The 14,479-nt window shown below is 35.9% G+C and overlaps 2 protein-coding genes across 7 annotated transcripts; both read right to left on the bottom strand.

The window, feature by feature from the left end:
- Positions 1-123: 123 nt before the first annotated feature.
- Positions 124-2,573, bottom strand: LOC145824463 (outer mitochondrial transmembrane helix translocase-like). The gene is made up of 8 exons (XM_082924131.1): positions 2,553-2,573; positions 2,261-2,336; positions 2,040-2,133; positions 1,866-1,935; positions 1,535-1,714; positions 401-523; positions 225-308; positions 124-138 (listed from the first exon to the last, which is right to left on the bottom strand). The coding sequence occupies exons 1-8, from the start codon at positions 2,571-2,573 to the stop codon at positions 124-126; spliced, it is 663 nt and encodes a 220-aa protein (XP_082780257.1).
- A 646-nt stretch (positions 2,574-3,219) lies between these two features.
- Positions 3,220-10,682, bottom strand: LOC114286757 (uncharacterized). Of its 6 annotated transcripts, XR_014328466.1 has the most exons (9): positions 10,529-10,682; positions 10,255-10,401; positions 10,052-10,147; positions 9,760-9,950; positions 8,457-8,563; positions 8,267-8,358; positions 7,889-8,084; positions 7,380-7,438; positions 4,112-4,458 (listed from the first exon to the last, which is right to left on the bottom strand). XR_014328466.1 is itself a non-coding variant. In XM_082867648.1 (7 exons), the coding sequence occupies exons 1-7, from the start codon at positions 10,562-10,564 to the stop codon at positions 7,998-8,000; spliced, it is 756 nt and encodes a 251-aa protein (XP_082723774.1). In that variant the 5' UTR covers positions 10,565-10,682; the 3' UTR covers positions 7,633-7,997. The 6 variants fall into 6 exon arrangements, 2 of the variants coding, with proteins under 2 accessions (XP_082723775.1, XP_082723774.1); XR_014328465.1 differs by lacking the exon at positions 7,380-7,438 and having other exon boundaries at positions 4,112-6,171; XR_014328464.1 differs by having other exon boundaries at positions 4,112-7,438.
- Between the last annotated feature and the right edge of the window lie 3,797 nt (positions 10,683-14,479).

Raw genomic sequence — 14,479 nt, forward strand, 5'->3', positions numbered from 1 at the left:
TCTGTTTGTGGCTGCAAGTACCAACACCCTTTCTTTATCTTTTGTGCGCAAGCCATCCCAATTCACCATAAACTCATTTTTCATCTTACGTGTGGCTTTGTGCTCTTGATTTCTTCGCTGTCTCTACATGCTATCAACCTATACGGAAGAAGTATACACAGTAAAAATATAGAAACAACCAAAATACAGTATTGTAAATAATTAGTAGATATTTTAAGGATCACCTCATCAATAAATATAACACTAGGAGCAATTTTACTGGCTAGAGAGAAAACTGGCCTCACATATTTCTCAGGGTCGCCGTACCACTATGAAAGGAAGAGTTTAAATGTTAAGAGCCTAGTCATCGAAATAGCTAACCAGTTAACAATATATATATATATATATATATATATATAACCTTCGAAGCGATGCTGGACATTGAGCTATTGATGAAATTTGCTCCTGCTTCAATGGCTACAGCCTTTGCAAGCATGGTCTTTCCTGTTCCAGGGGGTCCAAACAGAAGTATTCCCTCGGAAAGCTGGGGATAAAAATAAGTTACTTAAATTTTATGTAACTATGATCAACAACATGACAATCAAATTTTCCACTATGATAAGTAGAGCCAGAGCCATGAACCTACAAAAGCACAGTGATAACAAGGGAAGGATATACAACATAATGCTCTTTGTGTAACAAAGGAAATATATATGACATAATGCTTATTGTCTATGTTACACGGACTTGGGTTGATGTAGATGGTGTTTGGGAAGTGGATTTTTATGTAGGTTTTTTTAGATGTAGGATATTATTGAAGAATTTTTTTTTTTTTTGTGTTTGGAAAGATAGTTGAGTTTTTTTGTGGTTGGATGTGATGTTTGTGAGAGAAAAAGTGAAATGGTTATGGGGTTGGATGTGATATTTTGTTTGGATGTGTTTTTTTTGGTTTTGCAAAATTTTTGTCTTTTAGTGAAAAAAATGAGAAAAAACCCAACTAAAATTCTTCCCAAACACCACCTAGTGTTTCTGAGTCAGATTCGTCTACCCTCCATTCGTAGGACTTCGGAAGTGGCTGATAACTGAAGTGCCCTAGTTTTCTTTGTTAGGTAACCAATTATTACCCCAAAAGCTTAAGCTATTAGAAATGGACCCAACAACATATAACAAATTATTCAACACCCTCCCTCACGTGCAACTTCACATCCATACATAGAGAGAAGAAAGAAAGCAAACGAGGACCAAATGCAAATTTGGAGACTTGAATCCAAGACTTTTCCCATCCTAAGCTTTGATACCATATTAAGTTACCCAATTATCACAAAAGTTTAAGTTGTTCGGAAATGGCCCAACAATGTATATTAAGTTATTCAATAGTGTTCTCATACACCCTACAGTGTAACAAGTGTTTCTGTATTTTAAAACATTTCAATAATCATTCCAATAGCATAGTTCCAATGCAATACATGTTTACCATATATCTCTTATTTAATTCCAATAATTATTCTTCAAAGGCACAAGCATGTTTGATGCAGAAAGTAGAAAATGGGCACACCTTCCGTAGCTGCCCCTTACTGAACAATTCGGGCCTTTGTAAAGGAAGCATCACCAACTCCCTCAGCGTATCCTTCACATTTTCGAGAACTCCAACATCATCAAACTTCACTCCAATTTCATTAGGTGGAATAACATCAGCTAGGAGTCTTTTCTCGAATTCATTCTCCTTTACAACATCCTGAGGTTGGTCAGCATAATCACTTAAAATTTTAATGCCTTTCAACCAAGAAAGAAAGAAGCGTAAAATTATGTATCAATCACCATGTGATTTGACTACAAAAAGAAAATGGAAATATCAGAAATTATATATAGAAAATACAAGAATTCACCTTGAGCGACTTCTCTGAGCTGTTCAGGTCTGTCTGGGTTTCCCGTAAAGCATCAAGGCCATATTGGATGCTGCCAGAATTACAATATGGAATAGAATTCACAGCTGCATCATTCTTATGATTTATATTTTAGCTGACAGTAACATAGTGCCAGCCACGGAAGATGTTTCATACCTTTTTGCAGACAAAACATGCTTTGAGTTAGCATTATTTTGCGGACACTCCATTAACTGGTAGCCTAGAGCCCATTTAATTACCTTTTCAGCACCTGCAACCAGCATCATGCAATTAATGAACACACAGGGAACATAAATGAATTAATGAAAAAAAAAAAAGATCAAATTAATTCATCGATGAGTCATCGTAATTTCAAAAACAATGGAAAGATGACATACTTTCAATTGTAAGTGTTTGATCCACAATGCTTAATGTCCCAAGTTCATCGCAGTCCGGGACATTTCGGATCAATTCCTGTTTGTTATGAAAAATGTATTTATATGTTGCACTCAATAGTCAGCTTTTAACATTAGTAGTCTAGAGAATTTTTTAATCCTGCTCTATCAGCATGGAATGGTTGATTAATTTCAAATGAAACTACGTTCCTTTAATAACAAATTGTGATGCAAACCACCAAAATAAGCTTTTATTGATACATTTTTCCTTTTTGCAAGAATACCCAAAACTAACTGAAACTGAGATGTTTGACATTCTACTGCTAACAGTTGTTCCCATACAAAGTAATGAGACAAATAATACTGTGTGATGGATGTCAAAAGCTTCTGAGAAACTCTTCCTAATTTAAATGGCTCCTTAATTTTTAATTTTTTATTTTTTCAAAAAGAAGTGGAAACCAATAAACAGTATGCATATAATAGTTACATGCATCATATTGATTAAAAGTATTTCTCATTTTGTTTCAATTGCTTTGGATCATCACCTATCGTCCGTAGTACCTCGCAATGCAACTCCAAAGTAGGTGAAAAAAACTTCAAAAAGTAAATGTGTAGTTGATCCCAAATGAGAAACTTATGGTGGAGAGGCTCCTTTTTCCCATCACTTTTGTATATATGAAAGATAATGTGAAACTCACATTTATGCAATTTTTCAACCACCCAAAGAAGGTCCAAAAAGGATAAAACACACACACAAATTGGTAAATTTTAGTTGATATGCATTACAAACTAAGACGAATTGATACATAATCGACTATAAGAATAACTTATTGAAAAAGCTTTCAACTATAATCAAAATCAAAATACACGAAGTGCAGTTTTGTGAAAAAGAAAGAACGAACAACTGATCACAAGAAATAGGTACTGGAACCTACAGAACAAAGCCAACTACCTTTCTGGTATAAGCAAAAAAACAAAATTATATTCCTAAATAAAGGTTCATACAAATGAGGCAAGCCAGAAGCCATACTGCTCTACATACATCGGATTAAAATGGGTATCTTTAGCTTTTCTTGAGCAGTATTAAAACCACACATAAAGCCAGTATCATAAAAACGAAATATTACAAACTATAATGGCTTGTAGTTTTTTACATTGCTAAGGCAAATAAAGTTTTCCTCCGCCCTTGAGGAATTCAAAGTCGTTAGCAAATTGACGCTTCAGGACAGCTTTATGCATCTCATCCTGCATCATTTTGCAAGCCTATCGTTAGATACTGTGGAAAAATACATGGTGAATGAATAACAACCAGAAAATCACACTAGGCACCTTAGGCATGTCAATAGTAATTTTGTTAGGAAAAAGTTCTGACAGTAGGTTTGTTGTCACCAGAAACTTCTCCTTTTCTTGTTTTCCACAATGACATTCCTGATAAAATGAAATAGAATGTCACACAATGTCTTCAGCATAGACAACCTGCCATAAAATGTTACTCCACAATTCTATCTTGGCTTCACGTTACTTTTACTAAAAGGTTAAGTCTTTCATCTTAAGAAGCACTGACATGGACACGCAAAACCACAATTTTCACAACTGCACGACATGACACATGAGAGAGACACACAACATATAGTTCATATATATCATTCAAATATAATTAAAAAAAAAATAGAACATATCACTAATTCCTATACATCTACGTTATTTTTCTTTCATCATTGTATACTAATTTATTTTTGTTCAAACTTCCAAAAATTAGTTTTATGTAAGTCTAAGCAATAGACATGAGTGTTTCCCAAGTGTCAACTGTTTGGGTCTAAATCATTTTTAAAAAGGGCACATTTGGACATGGACACACCACCTTCTTAGAAGTGTCCGTGATTCTTAGCTTACTGCCTTTGATGCAGGCTTGGTTAACCGATAGCAATCAAGGGTGGGAGTAGAATAGCAGCTTCCCAATTACAATGACAAGCATTTGTTGATTATTATACCACAGGTGCATTATTGCTTGGCTGTTCAGGAGTAGACATCCTGCTTGCTGGAAGTTTTTAAGGGAAACATGTCTGACCACATCTTGATGGACCGATAGACTTGACGGAAAGCAGTTTGACACATTTACCAGTTGCTCAGACATACCACAATTATTCATGATCGGAAAACTCAAATACTACAATGGAGGCCAAATTTGGGGTCATAATTACCTGCACAAGAAAAACCATTCAAGTGTTGCCTATATGAGTGAATCATGAAAATGTGATGTAATCGGACTAAGGCCTCGTTTGGGAACTGGCTAATTTAGTAACTTTTTTGGCTATTTGGCTAAAATATGAGCTAAAAAAAACTAGTATGTTTGGGATGACTTTTTGGCTTTTTACGAAAAGATATGCAATAAGTAGAGAGAAAAGAGAATCTTTGACTTTTTGGTATGGGTTGTTGGCTTTTTGACTAATTTAGTAACTTTTTGACTTTTTGGCTAAAAATGAGGGTTCCCAAACGAGGCCTAAATTCTTCTGAAAGTAGTACTTCAACAATCTAAATAAATCTCTTATATCTCAATGAAGCAGAAATCCATTGACAGAATCAGCAGAAGAATCTGTCCAGCCTCTGAAAATTCATCATTTGAATGGTCAATTTTTTTATTTTTGGTCTTTGGAAACTAATGGAGAACGCCTCTCACAAATATAATTAATTAATCCTCCATTTGGGCCATTTGCTTCAAACAAACTCAAACTTTACACCCAAAATTGCTTTTTAAAAGAAACATTTCTTATTGGAATACTGAAAAAGCCATACATTTATTTAAAAGGGAACTGGAGCTAAATTTCTAGCGGTGCCATCAATAAAACTCTTTACCAAGTTTATCCTAAATCAACTATTGCTAATAGAGGCATCAGTTTGTAAAGATTATCCTCAACAACAGGAAATTAAGACAGTTCCCAGCATACCGCAAAATCACAACAGAACATAGATGGCTACCGTGGAAGTAAATGCAAACCATTAGGAATAAGTTGGTAATAAGTAGGGACCCAATAGAAGATGCTGTCCAACTACAAGCATGTTTTATGTCCATCTTGCAACTACTGAAGTTGTACTGATAACAAAAGGATAATGTAGGCAAAAAAAACAAAAACTGAAAAAGCAAAAGGTCTGCTATGTGCAGAATGATCAGCAGAGAAACATATTTTTTCAACTATGCAAGCAAATAAAATCCACCGTACAAGCAACAAACAATGTTGTAAGGTTGTTACAATAACATAACTGAGAAGCAAACTTTCCAGCGCAGCTAAACTGTTAAATTTCACTTACTTTTTCTTGCTGTTCTCTGTGTCTGTATGTGAACCAATCAGAACAACATTAGAAGGAAGTGCATGGATAAGATATTTTATTACTTGATGTGCTTCTGAATTTTCTAGAAGAAACTTGTCAATATCTTTCATGAACAAAATAAAAGGAGAATTTCCGCTCTCGTTGATTATGGCCAGGGAAATTTCAAATGAGAGTAATAAGTAGCTAACAATATAACCATAAAGCACTATAATGACTTGAAAAAAGGTTATGTTGGATGCTGCAGCAAAATATCACCTCAAGCAATATGTTGTTGATTGACTTTTGTAAATCCTTCAAAGTTGTGGACTCTGGTTGAAGTTCACTTGCTAATGCAAGTGTCAATAACTCAGTACACAAAACTTAGCAATAGAGGTTGAACTGCTATGAAATCATGTGGTTGAAAGTAATACACACTTGATTACAGGATTGGGACATTACCATTGCAAAAGAACCCATGACCTGCTTCACATAGACCTCCTAGGTCCTGGCCTTCAGGAATAGGCTTATCAAACCTTACACCAACTTTAAATGAATTACTGTTTTCAGAAGTTAAAACAATTTTGCCCTGGCTTCCAAAATTAGGGCCCCTGAACATGGGATTCAACAGGATTAATAACAAAAAGTTAAGAACATAATGTAATGAAAACTAAACTCATCCCAACTGAATGAGCCTGTAATCCTATAAGAACACATTATGAGAGAGAGACAGAGAGACAGAGAGAGATTTTCCATCTGTAGGAACCATGTTGATAAAAAAAATTGTGATGGCAGTGCAAATGGTAAGGTCAGTGTCGGAATCAAGTAACAGTACAAATTGCAATTCAACATCTGTTATTAGACACATGTTTGTGGATGCACATATCGAAAACTTATGGCATGTGGTGAACAAATAGCTAAAACTTTTGGCATCATGGGGACTCAAACATATGGTTTTTTGAAAGAACAGTCCTATGGATCTTGGGTAATTGAGAGAGATTGACCAAATAAAGCTTCTTTCTTTAAGCAGCAGTTGCTTATCAGTGATGAATACGAGAAAGTAGAAATTATTTATCACCTTAAAACACTGGAAAAGGTTTGGAGGAAACAGTTTCTTGCAAAAAAAAAAATTATTCAGGGCCCTCAATTCCCTGACACAACTAAATTCACAAAAGGTAAAGACAATCTTTTTTCTTTTTTCCTCCTCTTTTTTCTAAATTAAATGGACACTCAAACAAAAGCTGCCGCTGCCCAGAAATGGTTCTTTGTTTAACCCCTGCTCTACAGTTAGTCTTTTGCATCAAGACCAATGAAACAGGATTTAGAAAGCTCAAATCCAATTTCACGGTCTTAATGTCTCTTTTTCCAAATGGACCCAAAGGAAGACTTAATCTGGAACTCATCCATGTTCCTTTTTTCATAATTTATTTCTCCACAGTGGGGGTTCAGCAATTTTTTTTTTGTTCACCAATCTGCTGACTATTCCTATTCTTTTCCATTGGTTGGGTTACTAAAGCTGGATGAATTAACAAAAATGATTGGAGGCATGGATCAAGGAAAGAACTTGCGCTTGAGGTAGTCTTCCTTCAGCATTGGCAACAAGTTATATGTCGCATGGCACTCAATCCTGCGATGCTACATTTGAGTCTTCACATGTTTGAGAACCACCCATTATATATGGATGGCTCTATCAAAGCCACAACATGTAATGAAGTCCTGCTGTCTCGGCATGTGAATGTTTTTTGAGAACAAAAGAATGAGTACATAATTGCACTAACAGATGTGGTATCAGGGGAAAAATAAGTCTTGTAAATTGTACCTGGCAGAAACCATAGAACATAAGCTGGTAAAATTGAAACCCACAAATATTACTGTCACCTGCATGTTCCATATCTGGAAGTCAGCAGGCTAATGTACAGGAAAGTTAAAAATCAGAAGTGACAGTAAAACCTTAGTTGCACAAAGGGGAGGGGGCAGGGGGACCTATGGGAGCGTGTGCTAAGTTGTAATATGTGCTAAAATATGAATAAATATTTGAGATTGAAGTGAATTACAAATCGTCTTTGTTTAAGTTAAGTATAAATTAAAATTATGTAAATAGAAAGCACTAGAATAATTGAAGTTGTTTTCCTTTTTTTTCTTTTAGATTTCTATGTTTGAGAGGTTTTATCTCAGTTGGAAGCAAGTTTCTTCCTCGACAGGAGCGAATTTCTCACGAGTTTCTTACTTGGGAGTGCAAAATCGCAGTTCTAAGTAAAAAACACCACCTAAGTAAGAGTTTCCTGCTATAAGAGTAAAACCTTGTTGACGGCACAAGCAGAGACATACCACTTTTGAAACATCGATTCTTAGTTTTTTGAGACACTGGAACATGTAATGCTGCATTTGAAGAGTGTAGCATATCCCCTTTTCCAACTGAAGGGACTATGCCCTGAATCTATTGAACAACTAGAGGGCGTACTTCTTGGCATAACTGGGCCATCAACACCTCAAGTATTTGCTTTGGCCCTGTTGTAAATGAACCCTGCAACAAATTAGTATAACTGATTTTACTAGTTCACAAGTCTCCATCTTCACTAATCACCACAAAAAAAAAAAATAAATAAATAAAAATTGCAGGTAGAAACTACAATAAATAAATAAGTCAAACATTGAAGCATAAGTACTTCAATTAGTTTATTTGAATTGGAAAAGCATGCTACTCACAGATAGATACAAGTGGCTATGAAATACAAGCAATTTAGCCCCGAAGTGATGAGCAAGTGCCTTTGATGACTTCTCCTGATATATCTCAGAACCTGTAAAATGTTTGCAAAGAACTTAATGTACTGTAGTAGTAAATTTTGAGTAAGAGTGATCGTAAAATGTTCTAGGACAAGGAGATGATCTTGTTCACCTGCAGGACCAGACAACAAAATTCTTGGGCTTACAGTGGAATCCTTGGACTCACTATGCTTTATGTGTAGAACAAAGGATGCCAGCAGATAATATTTTGTCTTGTCACTGAAAGAAATAGAAAATTGAAATTTTCATTATTAGCCTGCAATAAAGTATTAAAACCCATGGAAACCATAGCAGCCTTTATTATTGAGACTAACATAGTCAAGTAAATGAGCTTAAATTAGAACTACAAAGTACAATTGTCGATCAAACTATTGCATAGGCAGAAAAGGGAGCAGGTAACCGTAACTGGAGAACATTTACGTTAAACAAGTTCTTAAAGATGAACAAGCACATTCAGTACACTACAAGGGTATAATGGCATCTCAACACTCCAAGAAAGTTTACCAATAGTCCCACATAGTGAAACCACTACATAGATCAAATGGCTGAAGTAGCTTAACATCTGAAAATAGCTTTCTCAAGGAGCTACAGCAATGGGAAAAAAATCAGGAAAAGATATTCAGGTCAAGAAGTTGAGATTTAAAGCACATATGTATTCTATTCTCTCACAGATTTTGGTATTCCTTTTAAAACTGTTATTTCAGGAAAGAAGAAACAATAAAAGGTAAAAATTTCACAATTGCTATTAGTGAAGATGTGCTATATTATCATTGCCCTTTAAAATAGAAAAAAAACTGCACAAAACAATATTGACTCCTTAAGTTTGGTCTCTTAATATGAACTTATCATTGTTTGCATAATGTATGATCCCTGACTAATATCTTTCCATTTTCAAGCATATCTCCTACTTGTTCCATATCTCCTACTTGCATAATCTAGATTGTTTTCCAATTTGTGAGACATTTATCAGCACATATACATTCATTGCACTCTTCTCATATGCTCAATGTGTACATGTAATATAATCGTATAGATAAAAGTTTATCTTTTCAAAATTATTAAGCTTCCCAAGAAGTCTGCATGATCTTTTATCAAATTCAGTGTGAAATGATGAAAAGAAAAATGTTTCTCATCCAAACCAATGTCTACAAGCAAACTGATCAATTGAGCTTTTTATCAATTTCAGTGTAAGTGTGTGCTTCCATCTAGATCATTATATTACCTATGCTGCAGAAGAAGGGAACGAGTCAACATCTTATATAAGAACTAGTTATCAAGTTCAAAAGTGCTGTGGAATATGCTAACATACTCAAAAGCTGAATTATGATAAGAAATCTGCAGTGGATGTTAGAGCATAGAATAAGTACATAAAACGACTATACAAGAAAGATTACAGTTGTGTAAAAGGCTTCTACCATAAATAATTTGGAAAATTGTCAAATGAGATCTGTAGTTCTCTGCCATCAATAATCCCTGAAGTAATATCTTCTGTTAGGGCTGTATTTTTGGAAGAGATTCCGGTCATAGATGCCTGCCAGCTAGACTGATTGTTTTCATTATCCACAACCTGCTCAAGGATGGTTTGAACCGATTCCTGAGTCCCTGACTATGACATGACACATAAGTTAACAAAGAGGTATTTTTGTTCCCTTTGTTGGGTTTCACCACAAGTGATCCTTTACAGAATGTGATAATAGAAGCACCTACCTCGGCCAAAGGATCCAGAGACCTCCTTTGAGCCTCTGCAATCCCAACAGAAGGAGAAACTGTAACAGTAGCCCCAATACTAAGTTGTTGGAAAATCTATTTAATTAAATAGTTAAGTAGAAACTGACAGAGAGGGAAACCACTCCCCCCCAAACAACAATTTGCATATGAGACACCAAAAAAAGAGTTCAATTGTAGGATACGTAAGAATGATTCCCTGGCAAATTAAAGATTATTTCATCCCCATGATTAAGCACTCTTCTGGAATTCATCTCCACAGCTTGTCCATTAATTAGCACATATCCAATGCCCACCAAGCACTCGAAAATAGCAATTACATAGCAATGAAGCTAAGCAGGTCATAGAAAGTTTTAACGCCAAAACAAGACCAAAGATTTGTACACCTCTTGAAGACCCATCTACTTTCTAAAAATGAAGCAAATGCAGATAATTAATAAGAATAATTCCCAGGGTTACCTGTCGTTGGACAGTCCTGCAAAGGATCATACTCATTGCGTGGTCTCCTATAATGAGATGGCCGGATTGATTTAAACCAATATTGAAAACAGGCAAACAGATGGTAACGTCTCCGTTCTGAAGCAACAATGAGAAGCAAAATAATTAAGCAATTGTAAATCTTGTTGCAAAATTGTAAAAAAAATAGGGTATAGATACGTTTTGGTATATTTGTAAAAAAATATTTATTTTTAATTTAGAGTAATATAAAAATTGATTAAATGGTTTAATTTGTTAACATCCAACCTACAATTAACATTTAATGTCAAAAATAAATGTATAAATTAAAATTAAATATCAATATATTAAATAACTTACAAATCATAGCTTAAATTGAAAATCATACTAATCATAAAATAAAAAATAAAAAACAAATCTAGTGAATGGAATTTTATCTTTGTGGTAGAAGAAAACATTGTTTTAATTGAGGTATGGTATGGCTTAGGTATATACTAGGTACATCTGGGTACGCCAAAAATTAAGAAGAAAAAATTAGGATATGTGTTTCGTATACCCGGTACATATGCACAAATACCATACCCTGTAAGTCCCTGGTACGAATATGGCATGTTTTTCGAAATACTCATACTTCATAGGTTAGAGAATAATGCAATTACTAGTGTAAGGATGTCAGATTTAAAATTTGAAAATACCACCAGACTCACTGTCACGACCCCATTCCGCCCCTAGTAGAATGGTTCCGTGATGGCCAGTAATCCGAGATTACCAAAGACCAACTTACAAAGATTCACACACAATCAGAGTATATATATGGGGCTTACATGTGCGGAAGCAATAAATTTAAAACTAAATAGTCCATAAGAGCTGTGCATAGATCAAATAAAATGACATACATCTTAATATAGCTTACAACTTAGATACAATAAAATAAAGTACAAAATACATCTTGATCAAAAGGTTTCTCAAGCTAATATAAATAAAAGAAGTAACTACAAGCCAAGAAGCATGATCTTCAAGATGCTACAAAAAATGTGAATCCGAAACAAGTTGCAAATAATCATCTAGGCGTCGCCGCCTTCTTGCTCATCACCTACATATATATAAAGAGAGGGTGAGCTTGGATATTCAGTGAATGATACCAGTAATAAAGGTTTTGCATGAATGATATACAAGATCTCTTTTCTAAACAATACATAGCATACTATACAAAATCAAAGGATGAACCAACTCCATCAATCAAGTCTTTCAAATCTTCAAGGGATACTTACTAGCATCAATATAATACGAGGGATGACATTCCGAACAAACAATTCACGCGGAAAACCGTCAATGGCAAAACAAGGGTGTAGTTGCATTATAGTCCCCTGGCACTAAGGACTTTCAAAACAAGGGTGTAGTTGCATTATAGTCCCCTGGCACTAAGGACTTTCAAGACAAGGGTGTAGTTGCATTATAGTCCCCTGACACTAAGGACTTTCCCAGAATGTCATCAAAGCAAATATAATACTTGATACCAAAAACTGGGGATAATCATCCATGCTTGATCAAATACTTTTCCAAAACAAAACAAAACAAAGCTTTTATCAAGACATTATAATATAGCTTTATTAAAAATACTACTTACATAGTTCTTCGGGTGTAGGAATTACAAGCAAGGGTCCAAAGCCTACAAGCACATAATAAATCCCATTGAATGCGTTTCAATAAGACAGGGTGAGATGCTCAAAGATGGATATAAAATGCATCCTTAAAACTAGCTTTTCATGGCAGGGAAGGATCTCGGCATTTCTTTCAAAATCAAGTCAAAACAAAGCAAAACATGCTGGGAGTTACAATACTGCCTTTTCACCTCGGAAAAACATGCTAGGTACTAACCGAGTCTAGGCCGAGGTACCACACCTCTTGGCCGAGGTGTGTTCCCGACGACCATATTCAAGGAAATGAAGTCTGGGAAAATCTAGGTTTCCCTCCTGAAGAACATAAAGAACATGAATGCTAAAATCATAACTTCTTTATTCAAAATCTGAGATTTCATGAGATGAGTTTGAAAACATGGATCTGGGTACCCATACTTGAAGATCTTATGAAAACAAACACAAAAACATGAAACTTGTTACAAGCTTTCGGATCAAAAACATGGTTTTATCTCAAGAACATAAGAACATCATTTTCTTTTTCTAAGGCAAACTTTAAATCAATACATGGTTCATGAATCATGCTAGATCATGCAATGCAATCGGATCAACATAAAGAACAACAAGAGTAAATCAAGATTATAACCTCAAGGCACGGATTAAACAGCTCAAACTCTAAAGATCAAGCTTGGGATCTAACTCTCTCACTTCAACTTCCTCTCCTCTTCCTAGAGCTTCTCTCTCTACCATGCAAGAGATATGACACAAAATGATATAATTCTAACTTTGCTGGCTGACTAAACCCCCTGCTAGGACACGTGGCACTACCGGATTGGGTTTCCTCAAAAGGTGATAGATTGATAAAACAAGGGCATGACAAAGTGTAAGTAACAAGTAAGGTGACATGGGCACTTCGGCGTGTAATGATCTCGACTAGGAAAAAGCTTAGGCAAAAAGGGCCTCAATGATCTCAGCTAGGAAGGACAATACTTGGCCTAGCTGTGCCACACCTTGGCCTAGATGTGCCACACCATGGTCTAGGTCGTACCAGTCCAGGGACAAGATCACTTTGGTATAACATCTCGGCCTAGATAATACACATCTCGGCCTTGGTGATGAATACCTCGGCCTAGATAATGACATCTCGGCTAACATGTCAGGGTGAGGGTAGAGGTCAACCAAGGTGGTTCGAAGATGGTCCTAGGTGTAAGAAGTTCAAAGGTGTAACCTAGGCTTAAGATGACCTCGGCTAAACTCACACCAAGCAAGGAACAAAACATGCAAGCAACATTTAAACGAAACTAATCAAAATCTGCATAGATGCAAGCCTAATCAATACAAGGATCATGTAAGAATGTATGTAAGCATGGCTAGGATAAGGTGAGGGTTGCTACATCCTTCCCCCCTTAAAGAAGTTTGGTCCCTAAACTTGAGTTACCTTGCCCCACAAATAACTCCGGATGTCGGATTTTCATTTCTTTTTTCATTTCCCATGTAGCATCCTTGCCATAATGCTTTTTCCATTTGACCTTCACCATCGGTATCGACTTGTTTCTCAACTGTTTCACTTGTCTATCGATAATTCTCATCGGCTTCTCCTCGTAGCCTAAATCTTCATTAACCACAATCCCAGAATGATCAATCATATGATATGGATCCCGAATATACTTCCTTAACATGGAAACATGAAACACATTGTCGACTTGGCTTAATTTTGGTAGCAAAGCAAGTCTGTAGGCAACTGGGTTAACTCTTTCAAGAATTTCAAACGGCCCAATGTAGCGAGGTGCCAACTTACCTTTCTTCCCAAATCTTGAAACTCCTTTCATCGGCGAAATTTTCAAGAATACATAATCCCCAACTTCAAATTCTAACTCTCTTTTCCTCTGGTCGGCGTAACTCTTCTGTCGACTCTAAGCAGTCCAAATTCTTTGCCGGATAAGTTTAATCTTCTCAGTTGTCACTTGAATCAGTTCAGGACTGATTAAAGCTTTGTCTCCTACTTCGGTCTAACATATCGGCGATCTGCACTTCCTTCCATACAGAGCTTCATACGGCGCCATGCCAATGCTAGCTTGATAACTGTTGTTGTAGGTGAATTCCACCAACGGCAAATGCACTTCCCAACTTCCCTTGAAGTCCAATACACATAGTCTGAGCATATATTCAAGCGTTTGAATTGTTCTCTTTGTTTGCCCATCGGTCTGGGGATGAAAATTTGTGCTAAATCTCAACTCTGTTCCCAAAGCTCCTTGTAGACTCTGCCAAAATCTAGAAACAAATTTCGGATCTCGGTCTGACACAATGGACATCGGCA

The sequence above is a fragment of the Camellia sinensis genome, chromosome 4 (assembly GCF_055761805.1).
Source record: "Camellia sinensis isolate YWXY chromosome 4, ASM5576180v1, whole genome shotgun sequence".
In the NCBI taxonomy this organism is placed as follows: Eukaryota; Viridiplantae; Streptophyta; class Magnoliopsida; order Ericales; family Theaceae; genus Camellia; species Camellia sinensis.